Below are 17736 nucleotides of genomic sequence, written 5' to 3'. Positions count from 1 at the left end.
TGGAGAGAGCAAAGACCCCCATCCCAGAGTGTGTGGCCCTGTGAACTTTTCAGAAAGGACTTTCTTTGGCCTGGCCACCTGGCACCACATGTTTTTTGGGACAGCTGAGAAAGCAGCGGTTCAGGTGGGCCCTTGGTGATTTTCAGTCTTTGGCATTAAGAATGCTTGTCAACACCCCTCAGAATGTCATGTGGATGTCAAATCACATTGTCATAGTAGTCATTAGTAAGGTAAATGTGTCACCACCATCATTCAGCCTGCTGTTCCAAAGGGACGATTTTTTTTTAATCTGTTTAAATTTTGCTGAAGGAAAGGTTGTATGGACTCCATCCTTAAGTGTAACTTTATTTGGACCTTTTTCAGGGTAAGTTTTAAGACTGCAGCAGAAAGCAACGCCAGCCAAATGCCTCATAAAAGACAATTTTCAATTTCTTCTTTGGGGACTGTGTGTGTGTGTGCACGTCTGTGTGTGTGTCTGTGTGTTTATGATGGTGAGAATAGCACAAACTCTGATTTAAAACTATTCTCTTTTGAGAGCAATTATAGCAGTGCCCTCATAATCTATTAACTTGACCCCTTTTAATTGCTGTTTTGATTGCTTCTTTCTCTTCCTGTTAGGAAAATACTGCAATGACCTTGTGTATCTGTGCACATATCAGCAAATCTGAGAAATAAATTCCTAGATGTCAAATTACTAGTTTACTACTACTAGTTTGTTAGGATTGCTAGTGTCAAAAGGTATTGCTCAATTTCCTCTCAAAAAAACTCACCAATTCGGTCTGTCACTATGAATGTCTGAGAGTATGTTATGGCGCATTGAGAGAAGCCGCTTCACTGTGGTCATGACAATATATGAAATAGACCCCGTGTGCAGGTGTGGACACATAGCCCAGTTATAGTAAATAAACATTACAATTTACAAAGCAGTACAGAGAGCATGATCCCATTTGTTTTAAAAAGGCTGGATCCTATTTGTATGAAAAAGCATATTCATTTTCTGTATACATATCTACACGTTAAAAATTTCTAGAATGATGCCTGATAAATCAGAAAGAGGGCCTAGTGGGCTAGTGAAGACAGAAGCTTTTATTTTTGACTTCTGGACTTCTCTCCTATTTATATTTTTATCATATGCCTATAATACTTTAAAATTTGAAAACCAGTTTACAACAGAAACAGTTGTGTGGGGTGTGGCCTGTGTTCTTCGAAGGGAGACCGCCAGTTTCCAGGTAGACTGAGAAAGCGACTCTCTTCGTCTCACACACTGACCTGGGAGCATATTTGTGCTTTCATGTAGTTGTCCCTTGAGGAAAGTGGTGATTCTCTGCTTTTCCTTTTCCTTCACAGGGACAGTCAATTCTCATGCCATTAGTAGTCTCGTTCCCAGCAGAATCTTCCCTAACCGAGTTTATTCCGGTCAGGACCCCCACCTTTCCCATCAGTGCTGTTTTGGGTTCTCAGCATCAGGTGTGTTTGGATTAAATATGTTTAAGCTGCACGAGCTTTTCAATAAAAGCAGTGAATTCACCCTCCCAGGTCAGGCCATCTTCTGACCCATTGTTTAAAATGTTCACGTGAAAATACTTGATGACTAGACCTTGCCCCTTGCCAGCTTACTAAGGATCAATTTTGGATAAAGGATTACTTAGGCTTCCGTATGATGTCTGTAACGATATAATAATGATTCACTTTCCTAAATGAAAACGAAAATATTTTAATATACAGGACATTTAGATTTGTAAAGACTTTTCTTTTACAGCAAGACAAGTCAAAAATAGCAGGCATACTGTTGGAGGATGCCTTTTGAAAGAAAAGAAACAACCCATTTGATACTTCAGAATCCCTGAAGAAAGCTTTAGACATTATTTTCAACTCCAGCTCCTTTTTAATTCAGATGCACAGAATGCATTACCACAAATACAGTAGATTTGATTTATCCATTCTTTTGCACAAGTTGGTATGTACGTATCTTCATTGAAATTAGACTTTTCTTCTTTCTCCTTCTCAAAAGCTCCTTTTGAAACTTCACGTTTTTCCCAGATATGTACTTTTTTGACTTCATAAAATATCTCCATTCTGCAGCTAACTGCAAATATTTGCAAAAGGGAAAAAATATAAAATAAATGTCTCTTAATGTGGTGTGTTTTGAGTAAACATATGCTTGACGTTAGTTGGTTAACCTAAGAAATAATGAGGAATCACTATGCTTAGAGGAGAAAGGGTAGAGTGGTGGCTGTGATGTGCAAAATAAGGAGAGCCATAATTTAAGCAATTCCATTAAAGAGACTATAATTACTGTAGCCTCAGGGTGGTGGCCGGTCACTTTTAAGCCTAATTGAACTTTTTCTGTATCATTAGAAAAATGGACCAAACTTTGTGTATGGTGGGATAAATACAGTATTTTCTTCCTACACATATTAAATACCACTGACTTTTAAAGACGTATACGTCTAACTCTTGAACGCCTTCATGCACGCCAACACAATGCAATAAGCCTTTCCCTGTATGCAGGCAAACCACTGCAAATAAATCCTGGAATGCCCACAAGTATTATTACGCGCTGTATGCCAGAAACTTTCACGCAAATTATCTCATGTGACCCTCTGAAGAAATCCTACAGAGGAATAAGTATAAATAAGGAAACGAAGGATTAGAAGAGTCTAGAGACTTCATTCTGTAGGCTACAGAGCGGGCGTTTGAACCCGGCGGTTCTGACTCAAGCCCAGGGCATTTTTCTGGGATCCCTGAGGTGTTCGCTGTGAACACTGTTGTTCATTTTACGAGCCTGGATTTGCAAACACTGTAACCACGCACCGAATGATTTACTCCTTGCCTCTGTAGCCTCGCGTCCTCCTTGTGCCTCCTACCTTTTATTGCCATTTTAACATGACCCCAAAGGGTGGACTTGAAGAACGGAGGAGGTTGCAACAGCAATCGGTTTTGCTACTTGTCACCAGTGCCTCTGAAGTCAAGCCTGCAGCTGACTTGTCAGGAATGCACACCTTCCTCCTGGCATCAGCGGCCGAGAGCTGCAAGCTTCGATCAGATCCCTCCTTCAGAAACCAGCTCTCTGTGAGCAGACCTTTAGAATTCGCCCGAGAGAAAGAATGCCCAGTGGTTCACAGCATGGCCTTGTGAACACATTTTGCATAGTTACCCCCAAGCACACGCACTCCCCTTGCCAATATTCTGCGTGTGATTGCAAAAACTCTCACTGGACTTGATGGGACAAATTGGGCAGCTTTCACAGGTGACTTCCTTGTGCAGGCCAGGATAAATATAGATCAGAGGCACCAGGCCTGGGCCCAGGTTGTCCAGAAAGGCCAGCACAGTGGCCTCTGTACGTTTTGATAAGCCACTGGAACTTTGTAGAATCGGAAATTTTTACATAAAAATCAAATTTCTTACATTATAAGGGAAAAATCAGATGATTGGGAAATGCTGGGCTCAAATTCCTTTGTTAAAACTGCTTCTAGAGCTAAGTAGCAGCTGCCCCATTAAGATGGGGGATCCAGGTTCCCGGGTTCACCATAGTCCCTCACTCTCCGTCCTACCCCTGTGTCCCTCACCTGCTTGACTGCTCTCGCAGCTTCCATGTTTGTAGGCCTGCTCCATGAGGCACCGTAGTGAAGTGGGAGGAATCTGGCCTTCGTCCTTGGACAGACTTAGGGCTGGGAACTGGTTCTACCACTTACCTCTTTGTGTGGTCTTGGGCAAGTCACTTGATCTAAGGAAGCTTCCGTTTCTGCAGCCAAGTGGTTTGCAGATTGCAAGTGTGTGAGAAATACCTAACCCAGTACCCAGCGTGCGGTAGATGCTCCATACATGGAAGCCCCTACAATGGAAACATCTCACAGAACATTCTGGGAGAAAGGATAAGAGTCTACCAATCAGAGTTTTAAATATTCGTAGGTTGTTCACAGGAGGGACCTTAGAGCTGCTACAGAAAACATCCTAGCTTTATGGAGAAGGAATCGAAACCCAGGAGTTGACAGTCTAGTCCAAGATTACTCAGTTACTCAAGGCCAACAGGTCCAGAGCCAGTGGCTTTCCACTGAACCACAAAAAGTCTTCGGAGTATGGTTTTGAGGATGAAGTATGTGAAAGTGCATTTTGCATTTGAATTGAATTAGGCAATTTCGGTTAGCATGAAGATGGTACAGCTGCGTGTGATCATCAGCTTTGGAAAGAACGGAGTATCATTGACTCATTCATTCCTTCAGCATTGACTGAGTCTCTAGTGTGCACATTCCTGAGCTGGAAATCCAGCACTGGGCCTGCTGGAAGGGCCACCGCCTTCGGAGAGCTTCGACCTCACACGGGGAAGCAGAGGAGAAGACAGATAAGCAGACGATTTCAGGTGACCATGAATGCGGGCAAGGAAAGCAAGAGGCTTTTGTGAGAAGCAGCCAGTCTTGCAAACAGCCAGGCAGAGCGTGGGCAGGTAGGAAGTGCAGGGACCCCGAGGCAGGAAGATTTATCTCCTAAGGACCCAGGTGACCTGGGAGAGGTGCCCAGAGGCTAAGGAAGCCAGGATAAAAGTTTGGATTTTATTCTTAGGGTAGTGCAAAGGATTTTAAGCAGAAGAGTGATAGAAAATATTTAGCTTTTGTTCAAACACTATTTTACACAGAAGCCCCTTTCAGGGTGGGGTTGGAGAGAAGACTTTTAGCTGAGCCAGTCTCCCCTCCCTCCAACTCTGTGACTGTCCCCAGGGGGTCCTTTGGCTCGCCAGAGCTCCCTATAGTGCACTGTGGAGACCTCCAAGGCAGGCAGTTTTCAGAATCCGGAGAATCTGTGACTTGCCCACCTAGGGTCCCATGCCCAGTGTCCAGAAACACAATGCAGTGTTCTTGTCATTAACCCAAAGGCTGATTGCTGGTATTTCTGTTCTTTTTTTTTCGTTTTTTTCCTAATTCTCAACACTTTTGTTGGCTCTCATGTATTCACTCTTGGGTCACTAGAATGTTCCCTCTCAACCACAAAAAAACTATAGGTTGGTGCATAATGTCTGAAACGGGATACACGTGTCAGATGTCCCTGAATTTGAGTTTTCCAATGACATTATGATACAGCTAACTTTTGCCTTTTTCTGTGCTCTCAACTCAAAAAAGAAACCATTCATTTGTATTTCAGTCCAACTCAGTTGTTTTCGTTTTGTGGTGGTTGATTTGAGGTAAGATGTTGCCAATGGTAGAAACCGCCAGCTCCCACACGAAGCCCACCCTGAGCTCCCCCTGCTCCTAGCACAGGCCGGGCCTTCAGATCCTACCCAGCTAAGGTTGGCTGAACAGTGCAGTGTAGACAATGACAGTCCCACTAGCACCTTTAATTCTGGGCATTGTGTACTTTAGGCTTGTGTGTAAAAATTATGGAAGTGCTGGAAAGGGCAGGAGATAGCATTGAGCGCCTTCATTTTACAGGTCAGGAAACTGAGCCTCAGAGAAGTGGTGTGATTTGGGTCAACCTCACAGCTTGCAAGGGCGAGAGCAGGTCTGGGATCCAGGCTTCTGACTCCTCCGAGTGACCCTTGCACACCAGCAGGTGTGCTTTGAGACCAAGTTCTGAGCATGGTCAGGCAGCGTGGGTGGCACAGGTCATGCCATCAGGAAATCGGGGGCATATTCTTGGGTAGCTCTCAAGCATTTGTGTGTCATGGTCTCACTCCGCCCCCACCCTCTGTCTTTATTCTTTATTCTGTTGTTCTAGAAGTTTCTGCCAGGTGGGTTTTGGGGCCAATGTGGTCACAGAATGAAGCATCCTCACCATGACCGCATTGCTTTTCACCATGAAGCAGTTCGACCAAACGCTGATGGTGAGACCCTTGGCAATTTGGGCTTTGCCTCATGATGGTAGAGGCGCAATAAACAAATTTTGATGTGAACTTAGTAAAGATCTGTCTCTTTTTAATCTGAAACTGCACAAGAACGTTAACTGCCCAGATGTGTGCTGGTGAACTTTAAATGGCTCCTGCCCGCTCTGTTCCCTGTTTGACTTGAATTTTCTTGAACAAGTGGTGTGTGGGTTCAGCCCATTTGGCCGAGTGAGAGGTATGGGAAAGAGGTACATTTGCACCCTCCTTTTTGGTGTCCACATCCGGATTTACCTAAACCCCACCCAGGTTGCATTTGCGTAGCAATGAAAAACCAGTATTTTCGATCCATGAATCACACTATAAATCCTGGGCCTCTGTCTGTCAGGGGTGCGTCAGGCCAACTCGCAAGAAGGATGGGCACAGTTGAAGGCGAGCTACGTGCAGATGGGGAATGTCCTGCTGCCTGGGGGCCCGGCAGGTGACTGCTGATGTCCACTTGTGGATCTGGACATGGAGCCATCTGTGTGTCCTCCTGTAGAAAGGCCGAGAAAGGACGGCAGCTTCCTGAGTTTCTGCTGTCGGGGACCTTGCAGTGCCGCAGACAAGAGTAAGGTACAGAAGTGGCATGCTCCCGGGGGTTGCTACCCCTCCTTGGGCTCTCTCATCCGCTGTGCAGTGTGTCCCCTCCTTACCTGGGCAGCTCACCTGGGCTGAGCGGTTCCTGGCCGTTTACTGCTGCGTGGGAGCTGGAGAGGGCTGTGGGTCACAGGGTTTCTTTTAAGTCAAATGGTGCTTCAGTGCAGAGGATGGTTGCCCGCAGCAGTTAAACCTTGTTTAATGATAATTAAATTGCTTTTCTTTACCCTGAAAAATCTCTTCATTTTCTGTACAAAGGCAGGAAGCATTTCTCTTTGATTACACGGAAGGTCTCTGGGTAAGGTGTAATCTATTTTACCGTCCTGGATGCTGAGATAATGAGTCTGCGGGATCCTGATTTGTAAACGCCACAAAGATTAGAAAACCGAGTGCTTCCAGTTAAGAATTTTCTCAGAAACCAAAAAAGCTGCTTTTCCCTCCTTCCGCCTCTCCCTTAGGTTCTGCCTTAATGCTTGGGTTAGGAGTCTCTTAAAACCCCCATGGCTTCTGTTGAACCGGTCTGGGTTACCTTTTCAAAGAGTGGAGGAGGTGTGGCGTGTCCCATCTTGCTCCTTCCTGACTTAATCCCTACTCACTGACGTCGCTGAGCTGCCCCAGGAGCCCGCGGAGCTGGAACAGTAGAAACCTCACCTCTCCCAGGCCTTGAGGAGTTGACCAGCCCTTCTTCCTGGGAGGAAAAGGTTTTCAGACAGTGGAGGCCGCAAAGAAGAGACTTTGGCTGAAGGCCACATGAAGAAACAAGCAAAGCTCCAAAAATGAAAAGCCCTAAAACAGGACTTCATTTGCTGAGTCTTTGTCTGATCTGTCGTTTCATGTGCCCGACTTCCCACTGTCAGAATTAAGATGTTCTGGAAAGAAAGCTTAGGAAATGTGTTTAGGAAAAGCTTGAGGTAGCGATAGAAGGGAGGGAAACCATGAATTTTCCTGAAGGAACTGAACCAAGTTTGGTTTTAAAAGCTTGAGTTTTAAATTTCAGTGGAAACGTTTGGCAATATGAGGATTTGTTTGTGCACTTGTGTGTGTTGTGTTGGAGCACTGGAACATTTTGGCTCACACTGCTGTTGCTCTCGCAGTCTTTGAGGTTGACTCTGTGGCCTGGCGTGCCTCGTTCAGACATCTTTGTGCTGAGGTGACGCCGAGCTGGCAGCGAAGGGCTGGGGGTCGAGGTATGGAAAGTTGGGCCCATGGAGAATAATGACAGCATAAGTCACCGAAGGCCATAGGTCAGAGAAAGCAGATGCTTGTCATGTCCATGGAGAAAAGGAGAAAGGCCCAGGGTCTCAGGACTGTAAAATTTGGACGAGGCAGAGCACAGGGGTTTGGGTACATATAAATGTGTTTAACCAAGATAATCAGAAAAAAGCTTTTTTCAAAGATGGTTTGAGTAGAGTGAGGCAAGGAAATCCACAGTCTTGGTATTGGTGGGCTTGCTAAGGAAGGATGGGTCATGGCTTCTACGTGGAGACCTGAGTTCTGCTCCTGCCAGAATGGAGGATGCAAGAGCATTCTGTTTTGGAGAGGCCCCCTCAGTTTCTACTTGGTTTGCTAATGACTTTTTAAAACTTGGGTCTCTGAGGACATGAAAAGCAAGATAACATGTATTAGAGAAGTGACTGGCAGGAAGTGCCACGTTTATTCTTGAGACAGGATGCAGCCGCATGGGAGGGGAGGGGCCCTTGAGACCGCTCTCGGAATTCCCCTGAGCTGATCAGAACAGGTCCACAAGATTCGCCAGACATCTGAGTGTAGCTCAGATCCAATACAGGACCCTTCTCCTTTCTTGCTTTCTTCTTCTCTCCTCGATCCTGGATCAAACTGTCCCTGATTCCCTCACACAATCCCAAGACAGTTTTCTTGTTGAATTCCTACCTCGTTAAGTCTTCTTAGTCTTGATCTGAGAAACAAAACTAATTCAGATCAAAATCTAACTCAGAGAATCAGAGCTGAAAGATGTTTCTGGCCATCCCCAAATGACACAGGAGGTCCTGAGGCTGGAAAGCTTAGGTGACTTATTCAGGGTCACAACTCAGGCTTCCTGAGAACAGTCCCCAGCCTGTAGTTTTTGGCCCTTCTGGAGGAAGGGCAGAAGGATATGCATGAGGCGGGATAGCATAGGAGTCCCAGGTGGCTTGGGCACACACCCTGATGGCTCCCCTCCTAGTGTCCTCATTTCTGTTATGCCCGGGCCATCAGGCTCTGCCTCCTGATTCCTCTTCTTGCTCTCCCTTCAGTGGACCACACCAGGCAGCATGGAGGAGCTGAGTGGTGGCCCCTCCCAGGCAGCATGCATCCCAATGCCTAGTATCACGCTGTTAAAACTCTGTGATGGGGGCCTGGCCCAGTGGCACAACAGTTAAGTTTGCATGTTCCACTTCGGTGGCCTGGGGTTCACGGTTTGGATCCCGGGCACAGACACGCACACCACTTATCAAGCCATGCTGTGGTAGGTGTCCCACATATAAAGTAGAGGAAGATGGGCATGGATGTTAGCTCAGGGCCAGTCTTCCTCAGCAAAAAGCGGAGGATTGGTGGCAGTGTTAGCTCAGGGCTAATCTTCCTCAAAAAAAAAAAAAAAAAAAAAAACACAGAACTCTGGTGATGAGTACGGTCTATGACAAGTCTTAGAGGCCAGACAGATTCTGGATGGGGGAAAAGGAAGTGAATGTGAGTGAAAGGGAAGATCTCATACTTGATTATGTATTGTATTCTCCAAACCCCAAAGGCAGAGACACGCACACACACACATGCACACACAGTGGGATGGGATATTTGAAACCCTGACAGGCATGGAAAATCTAGGGCTAATGGTTGACCTAAGTGAAAGGTGATAAGAAAAAGCAAATTTTTGAAAGATCCAGCCTGAGAATGGGGACCTGTGACTCGCCTCGGAGCACCGCCAGGTGAAGTTAAGCATTATGATGACTGAGGATAGAGCCAGCCCAGGGTGCGAACTCGCTCAGAAGCAATTCCTGTCATCCCCGGGCTTACGTTTTAATGAGCCTGTAGATGCCTGTCAGCATTGTGTCATTGCAAAAGTGATAGCTTTTTCTGGAAAGATACTTTTCCCTCCAAGCCCTGGGCTCAGAGGCAGCTCTTCAAAGACAAACTGCTGTCTGATTCGAGCAGATGCAGATGGGGCGACGTTAAGCTGCTTCTGCCCCATTCAACTGTGATGAGATTCCAGCTAAAGTCAATATTCAAGAGACTGTGCTTGCAGGGGACTCTGGTGTTTTTAAAAAATAGAACGATCTGTCTGTGTGGCTGTATTTGTGAGTGTTTCTTTCAATAGAAAATGAAAGCGCATTTTTCACAAATTAAACTTTGGCCGTTTCTCATAGATAGTCTTTCCTAACTGAAAGCATGTTTGTCAAATCACCTGGAATTACCTTCATATGAACTTTGTCAAAATACTTGGCGCTGAAAATGGGCTCTGCTTGGGGGTCTCTTCTGGAAAGTTCTGGAGTCTGGAAGTGAATTCTGTGTTTTCCCTACTCCCTCCGTCTAGAAGCCTGAGCACCTTTGAAGATGACAGACACACAGGGTAGCCTGATGATGGCTCCCTTGCTGGGGTCCCACCTCCAACCGGGGTCATTCCAGAATGTTCTGTCTTGGTTCTTTCCACTCCCTTCACCCCTTCTTTCCCAGATGGAGAAAAGGGAGAGTGTGAGAGGAAAAGCAAGCAAACTTCCACTTCCTTCCCTTTCCCCCCAGTCCAACCCCCAACACACACACACACACACACACACACACACACACACCCGGGGCTGGGACTCTCTCTCCTGTGAAACTGAATTCTGAAAGGCCAAGCCATTCCATCTGTGTTTTGGCTCAGTTGCTCCAAAGAGCTCAGGTGTCTAAATTTGGAATTTTCCCATGGCTTTAAAATTCTGTCCTGCAGATCTGTCCCCTGTAGGAAACCGAGGGGCCTTCCTTGGGTTTGTTTTTCTCACCCTGTAAAGAAAACAGAAAGGTTTAGGCCTTGTGGTGAGGGCTTAAGTAGGAAGGAAAGATAACTTAGATCAAAATACTCTCATTGTGGAATCGTAAGCCTGGGTTTCGTGTGTGTGTGGTGCCAGCTGGAAAAATGAAGACGAGAGTCAAATCTCTTTGGAGGGTTCGGAAGGGGATGCAAAACCCAGCCCTTTTCCTTCAGGAAGCATGTTTTCATACAGGTTTCTCAGAAACGCTCTCCAAAAGTGGTGAGGGAACCTCAGACTGAGAGAGACACCACGGAAAAAAAAACAGAAAGTGTTTGTTGTAATCGTTCATGACACAGTCAACTTTTGAATTGTGCAGTCATTATACACTGAAAGACACAAGCATGTATAAAAAGACAGTTTTGAGACATAAAATAGCTCACTAACAGCTTTATCTAGACTACAACTTTTTCTCTAGACTTGACAGAAATTGTTTAATGCTGGAATGTTACATTATTTATCTTGCCTGACCTGTTCTGTCTGTGAACGGAGATGTCTGTTTTTTACCTAGTCTGCAGGACTGTCACAAGGAAAGTAATAATAGAGTCACAGTATCAGAGGTCGAGGGGTCAAACGCCCCTTCCTAAAAGAGCCCAGAGCTATCTGAAGTCACTGTTTAATGTCAGTTCTGAGTGGAGGTTCTCAACGCCACAGACACCACAGACACTGTGTATCAACACCTCTCTGTCATTGTGCATATGTGCTTCCCCAAATGACTGTTTGTGCCCATAAAAGTTTATGTTTTAAGCTGGTTGTGTGGAATTTGGCACCCGTTTTCCAAATAGCCCCACAGAAGTGAATTTACTCTGCAAATTAACTGACCCACTGTGCTCTGAGTTTTCTTTTGTTTCTATGGGAAATGGATCCTGAGTTCTCATTCTGTGTTGGGACTTAGTGAACACTTCTCTCCCAGGAGGGGAGGATGGGGGTGAGGGAGGGGGATGGGGTGTGAGAGGGGACCCATTGCCCTGTGCTGTGGGTGGAGAGGCTGTGCTGTTAGTGAGGGCCTTCCTGGGATGTATGACAGAGTGAGAGAAAGAAACTTCTGCAGTGATCTTTCTCAGGATGGGTTGGGGGAAGGGGTAGTGGACCCCACCTGCAAAAAGGGATAGGTGGGGGTGAAGAGGGCAGAGTGGGGTTGCTGTGTGGAGTTTGGGGATGCGGTGGTGTAAGCTTGGTTGTGGTAACCAGGACCCAGTGGACGGACTCGGGGCAGTCAGTGTCTGGGAAGCGTTGCAGGGCCTGCTGCCATGCACATTGCATGGAAAGGACATTTGCCTGAGCTAAGCCATGGGAAAAATCTAAATTTAGACACCTGAGCTCCTTCCAACCACTGAGCCAAGACACAGTAGACAGAGTGGTTTGGCCTTTGAGAATCTGAGTTTTGACATACAAGGATCCAATTTCACAGGAGAACGAAATTCCTCAACTCTTGTGTTTGTGTGGAAAAAAATTGGCATATGAGGATCATTGGAGTGTATTGGCTCCATATCCAAGTGTTCGGCCCCGTTTTAGTTATCACAGAGGATTCAGGGAGGAAAAGGTGACAAGCGATAAAGGAATGGAAAGGTGAAAAGAATTGGGTTGTTACTGAAGAGAAAGCTGATGGTGATGGATCTGTTGTCTGGAAGCATATGAAGAGGATGCACATATCATTTCACGTGTCCAGAGAGAGCCACACAAGGAGAAGAAGACTTTAAGGTAAAGTATTGGTTGATCAATATTTTGTGAGAGTTGACATGACAAAACATTGACCTGTGTTACCAGCTGGGGGATTAGGTTGTTGCTGTTTTAGAGGCTGGACGGTTCTCTGCCTTAAAGAGTAAATAATTGTGGAAGTCCCAATTTAAAGGCCTAGGGAAAGTGGGAGTTCTTCCTGAGGCTTCCTTACGGGTAAAATATTAATATTAAAGAATTCCTGAGTAACTTGCATGTCCTGGACGAGGGCCAAGGTGCACTCATATACAAAGTGCTCTCGGTAGGAAGGCTCTTCTGTCTGTGTCTTGGCACTTCCTCGTGCTGAGGTCATCCTTCTAGTCGTCCTGCTTCCCTGTTCCCAACTTATATGGTACGTGAGTGTGTGCATGTGCATGCCAGGGCTTCTCCCAAAGCCTGGCACGCTCAGCCTCCCTCCCTCCCTCTTCCCTCTCGGTCCTTCCTCCTGTCCTCTTTCTCTCTGTATATGTAAATACCCACTGAAGATTAGCTTCTACTTATAAATTTTCCAATCATACTTCCTTCATAATGATTCACGGCTACTCCTGTTTGTTGGTGACTAGGAGAGAAGTGTCTACAGCAAGGTAGCTTACAATTGAAAGAGTGCAAAATGCTAGGCCATCATGGGGAGAAAAAAAGGCTTGAAAGTAAAGGCGTCGGTCATTCCCTCGTGCTTATTAGCTCTTGTGGGAAATGTGTGCCACACCGCCCTGCTGTGTTGTCCCCTGCCTGGGTCTCAGCCCGCTACAGTAGAGTGCGGATGGTGTCTTTGATGTCTTACAGAAGGGACTCTGGGTTCTTGGAGGCCAGAACTCCCTTCCCCTTCTGCCACTCACTTCTGCCTTCGCTGACTCATCTTGACTCTCAAAAGGCATTTTAACCTCTCAAACCTTGTTTTCCAGCCAAAGACAGATGGTTATTTGTCTCCCATGTGTGTTTGGGAGGCTAACCACTAAGCATTTAGCTTTTTGGATTTGAAAGCTGTTTCTTTCTGAGGACTGCCTTGTTACTGACTGGCCTTACCCAACTGAGTGGAGTTATGTTTACATTTCTGTGGGGAGCCTCTAACCTGTTTATTATTTTTTTGTCCATTGGATAGTAGGTTTGGGAGGAATATTTGAGGTTTTGTCAGGTAATTATAGATTTCGTGCTAGACATAATCAATCAGACAGCTCAAATCCATATGACAAATACAGGGTGATTTTTCTTTTTCTGCTCTGAGGTGAATGGGCTGGATAGAACATATATAATAAAGGTCAAAACTGTGTTAGAGTGCTTGAAATTCAGTCTTTCCCTATTTCATTATATTTCTGAGACAGAGAGAGGGACAGGAAAAAGCTGCCTTTTAAAAGGATCTGCTAGTGAACACATACCCGAATGGTAATTTAGGAACCATGTGGGCAAGATGAGACAAAAGCAGACAGGTTCAGATTTTATCAGCTCGACACAGTTGTGTAAGGAGATGAAAGGTGAAGTCTGTGATAATGTGTTGAACTAGTAATACCGGCTCTAGAGTTAAAAAAAGAGAAGAAAAGCACAAACACAAAGGGAGTTGCATGGAACATTCCAGGAAATCATTGAACTGTGAGCGATAACATGTTTCCTTTTCCTTCAAAGATGCGTTTCAGAGAATGGCTAGGATAAGAACTCGTACTATAAAAACAATACAGGGAATTTGTCAAGAACAGGGAAAGGAATTATCTGACATGGCATTTATCATCACCAAAGTTTTTCTTAATTTAATTTAATCTGAACTTACTGTCGTGTTGGTCTTGACATTTCAAAAACATTGGCCATGGCCTTCATAATGTATCCGGACTTGAGTACTTCGTACCTTTGACCATAGGTAATGCTTACATTGGGCTCACACGTGGTTTCAGATCCACCAACATTTCATTCAGGTCCAATAACAATCATCTGGATAATGCCACTATGTATGAGTGTGGTCCTTTAAAAAATCTTCTGTAATGGACAGTACTTCATCCTCATGTTAGTGCATACTCCTTCATTCCACAGCAACATCTACTGTTCCCTATGCAGTCTTTCTTACTTAAGACTTCTTGTCTTAGTAGCTTTCTTACTTAAGCTCTGGTCTTTATCCCTCAATATCTGAAGAGATGCTTCTTTCTTGAAGCAGCTCAGTTAGAAAAGTGGAGGGGGAAGGGACACTGACCTGCCAGCCATAGCTGCCTGTTTCCCATCTTGATATCATTGTCTCTCCCGTCTTCTTGTGAATGTTTTTCTTTCCCTTCTTCCTTTTTCCCTCCGTTCACTGAATAAAGATATTGAGTATCTATTTTTGTACTGGACACTGCTAGGCCATAGATGTACCTCAGTGAGCAACATGGACAAGGATTCCATCTTAAGAGGAATAAAACATGAAATAATTACAAGCGTGGTGAGTGTTAAGAAAAGATAAGGGATGTTTAATGGGGGAACTGACATAGTCTGTGACTGGCAGGAGGGGTGAGGGAAGTCTGAATAATTAAAGCCATAAAAGAAATCAAAGAACTCTAGGATTTATCTCTAAAGAAGGGGAAGGAGAAAGCCATAAAATTCCAAAGAGAATAAGGCAGAAAGATGCTCTGTTTTATACAGAACATTGGAGGCCACATTATATTCAATTCGAAATCTGTGAATTCATGAAGACTCATCGTTTCTTATTGGTTATCCAAACACTTCATCTTTCCTCTTCCTTCAATGCCATTTGCTACTTTTGACCATTGTGCTACTCATCAACAGCTCCCCCTGCGGCTAGATATAGGAATAAAAAAAAAAAATCTGCCAGTATGCTATCGTTATCATGTGACTATCTGTAATAGGAGGTGAAAAGTTTGGAGTTGAAATTTGTCAGTTTTGATTACAATGAGATTGAGGTTTTTATAACTTTCTGCTCTTCGTCTTCTCCATAAATAGAATTAAATAAATTCTCATTAAGCGTCCACTAAGAGCCAGGAATTCATGTAGCTAATGGGAATATAAGATTGATAAAAACCGTTTGTGTTCTCCAGGAACTTCAGTCTACCAGCAGAGATTCACGTATACAGACCGCGTGGGAACAATCTCCTGCCGGGAATATGAGTAAAGCATTATAGGAACGCAGAGGAGGGAAGAGTTCGCCCCAGGGGAGGGACCCTGGAAGGACTGCAGAGGGGACCAGATATCTGAATTGATCTTAGAAGAATGATTAACTGCTAATATAGCTAAATAGGCTTTTTTAAAAGAGTCAAATTATTTTTGTAGTTAATGCTTAAAATGAGTAGTAATGCTTTAAAGAGAGAAAAAGCACCAATTGAAGCACACCTGCTTTCTTTCATCTAGGTATCATACTTAGCATATGTTGGTCAAGAAACAACTTGATATTCTACTCACATTGTTGCATGGCTTACATAATAAGTGGAGTCTTGAAATTTGGGCATGGGTTGAATTTTCAGAAATCAAATCTCGTTTCCTACTATCTTACATTTTATTACAGAGATAGTGTGCTTTCTGGAATTGGCAGGGGTGGCTAACCCTTAACTCTGTTTTCCTGCCCTAAAGCTCCCTTCTCCGGCAGTTAGTTAATTTCAGTGCACGGACGTTAACATTAAGTTAGTAAGAGAGATGCTATTGAAAATTAAAACACAAAAAAACTCTGTTCCTGAACAGGGAAGGATTCTGGTGCAAATCATTGTTCCCTAGTTCATTTGGGTAGAAAGGTCAGATTACTTATATTGGATTTTCATAAAACCAGGCAAACTAACAGTTCCCTGCGTACAATATGTCAACAACCTATTATATTTGAAATTACTCTTTAAAATGAGGTGTAAAACGGCACTATGCTTTCTCTCTGCCAATAATTGACTTGCTAACCTCCTGCCAAGGTCTGTCCATTTTAAAAAGGATTTAAAAAATATAAAAAATAAAAAGGATTGCTTTAAACATTCATCAAAAAGCATATAGCGAATTATACTTTGGCAGAAACACGAAGACTAATATCTGGATCTGCGCATCCATCCGCTTGCGGCTTATCACACTGAAGGGAAAATGAGTGGCGCTGGTTTTCTCTCAGAGAAATGTTGCCCTGGGACAAAGACCCTTTTTGTTCTGTGCAACCCAGCACTGTAGAATAGGTTTGGTTACCTCAGGAAGTTCTGTAATGTGTTCAAACAATGCAGATATTTATCAAGGGGCACTTTTAGGAGTAGTAAAATGCCAAACCATCCCCTCTGCCTGAAGTTTAGGGCCCCATGCTACATAAAATACTCAGTAAATCTCCGATTCTGTGATTGTAAGAGACAGTGAGAGGGCCCCTCGTCTCTTCCCACCATCTCATCATCAGCCACAGGCCCACGTCAAATCAGCACGAGTAGGAGAGAGTCTCTCCCACCACATGGGAGAGCAGTGGGTGGTGGAAACGGAACTCAGGTCAGATTGCTGAGTGCTGGTTCCAGGTCTACCCAAGTCCCTGGACACCTGGTCTGTTTCTCTAACTGTAGAGCAAAGGTGTTGGCGATGGAAAATCCTCAATATGTTCTTTAACTTCCAAAAGAGAATAATTGGTTTTCGTCATCTGCCTTAGTAAATCGTTCACCTTTTGCACCATTATTCTGGACCCATACCCAAGATTGTTGTTGACTTAAAGAGTAAGTTTGATCACAGAGCTTTGTCCCTTCCAACTCTGTGACGCTTGCATGGATTCTGTCCTAGGGGCTCGCACTCGCCCACTCACTAGGTTCTGATGATGTTCTTGTTACAAGTGGGCTGTTAGATAAATACTTACAAACCATCCCTCCATCATCATAAAGGCAATTCATGTGCACATACTCCATGGAAATAGAGTACACTGTTGCTAAGTTGCATGAAGAATGGCATCTTTGTTATTCTCATCTTTTTGCCAATTAGCAAGTACGAAAAATGAAGGTGATGAATTAAGCTACAGCACTGTGAAGTGTAGTGTAGATTTCTTTCTTTTGATGACACTCAAGAGTAATCCTGGCACATACCACACCCCCCCCATTTCCATTTTAAAGTAATATTTCTTTGAACTACAAAGCACAACATACAGTTCTCTGTCTACTGAAGGGAAATGGGTGAGAATGCCAGATTTCTATGAGAATTATAGGGTTTTCAAATCATCATGGAAAAAACTTACTGTGGTTCAGTGTCATGAGAAAAAAACATATTCTTAACTTGCCTGAAATTTTTCTTTTAATTGGAACTTTGGTTCTGTTTTCAAAGCACTTTTAAAGCTTTCTTGTCCAATTTGGCACCAAAGTTACTTTAAAAATATGCTGTTTAATTGTAGAATTATTTTCTATTTTGATTGACATAAAATATATCATTCTGCCCAGAAAAATGACAGTGGCCTACCACAAACTAAAACAAGTGATAGCTCCTATTGAAATTGCTGTATCAGATGTGGTATCTTTTCTAGAAAAGATTAATTTTATGTTCTTTGATTTTTTAAAGAAATGAGTGAGAAATAAAATTAAGTGTAAATTTTTTGGGGATCATTAGTTTAAAAAAAATCATCTGAACACCATAATAAAGTCTTACCCTTGGCTCATTAAAAAAAATGATATATATATA

General features: G+C 44.0%; 1 protein-coding gene and 1 long non-coding RNA gene across 36 annotated transcripts in view; one reads left to right on the top strand and one right to left on the bottom strand.

The window, feature by feature from the left end:
* KIAA1217 overlaps window positions 1-17736 on the top strand; it is a 711513-nt gene that overhangs the window by 443230 nt on the left and 250547 nt on the right. For 3 of the 35 annotated variants that reach the window (XM_070254902.1, XM_070254901.1, XM_014737049.3), the window contains exon 1: window positions 6170-6427. The exons of 31 other annotated variants lie outside the window; for them this stretch is intronic. In XM_070254902.1, coding sequence (XP_070111003.1) covers window positions 6326-6427 — 102 coding nt within the window. In that variant the 5' untranslated portion in view covers window positions 6170-6325. Of the gene's footprint in view, window positions 1-6168; window positions 6428-17736 lie in introns of those variants that run through there. One more of the 35 variants, XM_070254898.1, reaches the window with a different exon arrangement.
* On the bottom strand, window positions 1695-3670 carry LOC138921373 (uncharacterized). Its single transcript, XR_011433890.1, has 2 exons — window positions 3570-3670; window positions 1695-2086 (listed from the first exon to the last, which is right to left on the bottom strand). It is a non-coding gene; the product is annotated as an uncharacterized lncRNA (long non-coding RNA).

Source organism: Equus caballus, chromosome 29 (genome assembly GCF_041296265.1).
Source record: "Equus caballus isolate H_3958 breed thoroughbred chromosome 29, TB-T2T, whole genome shotgun sequence".
Lineage (NCBI taxonomy): Eukaryota > Metazoa > Chordata > Mammalia > Perissodactyla > Equidae > Equus > Equus caballus.
This window is presented reverse-complemented; position numbering and strand designations above follow the sequence as displayed.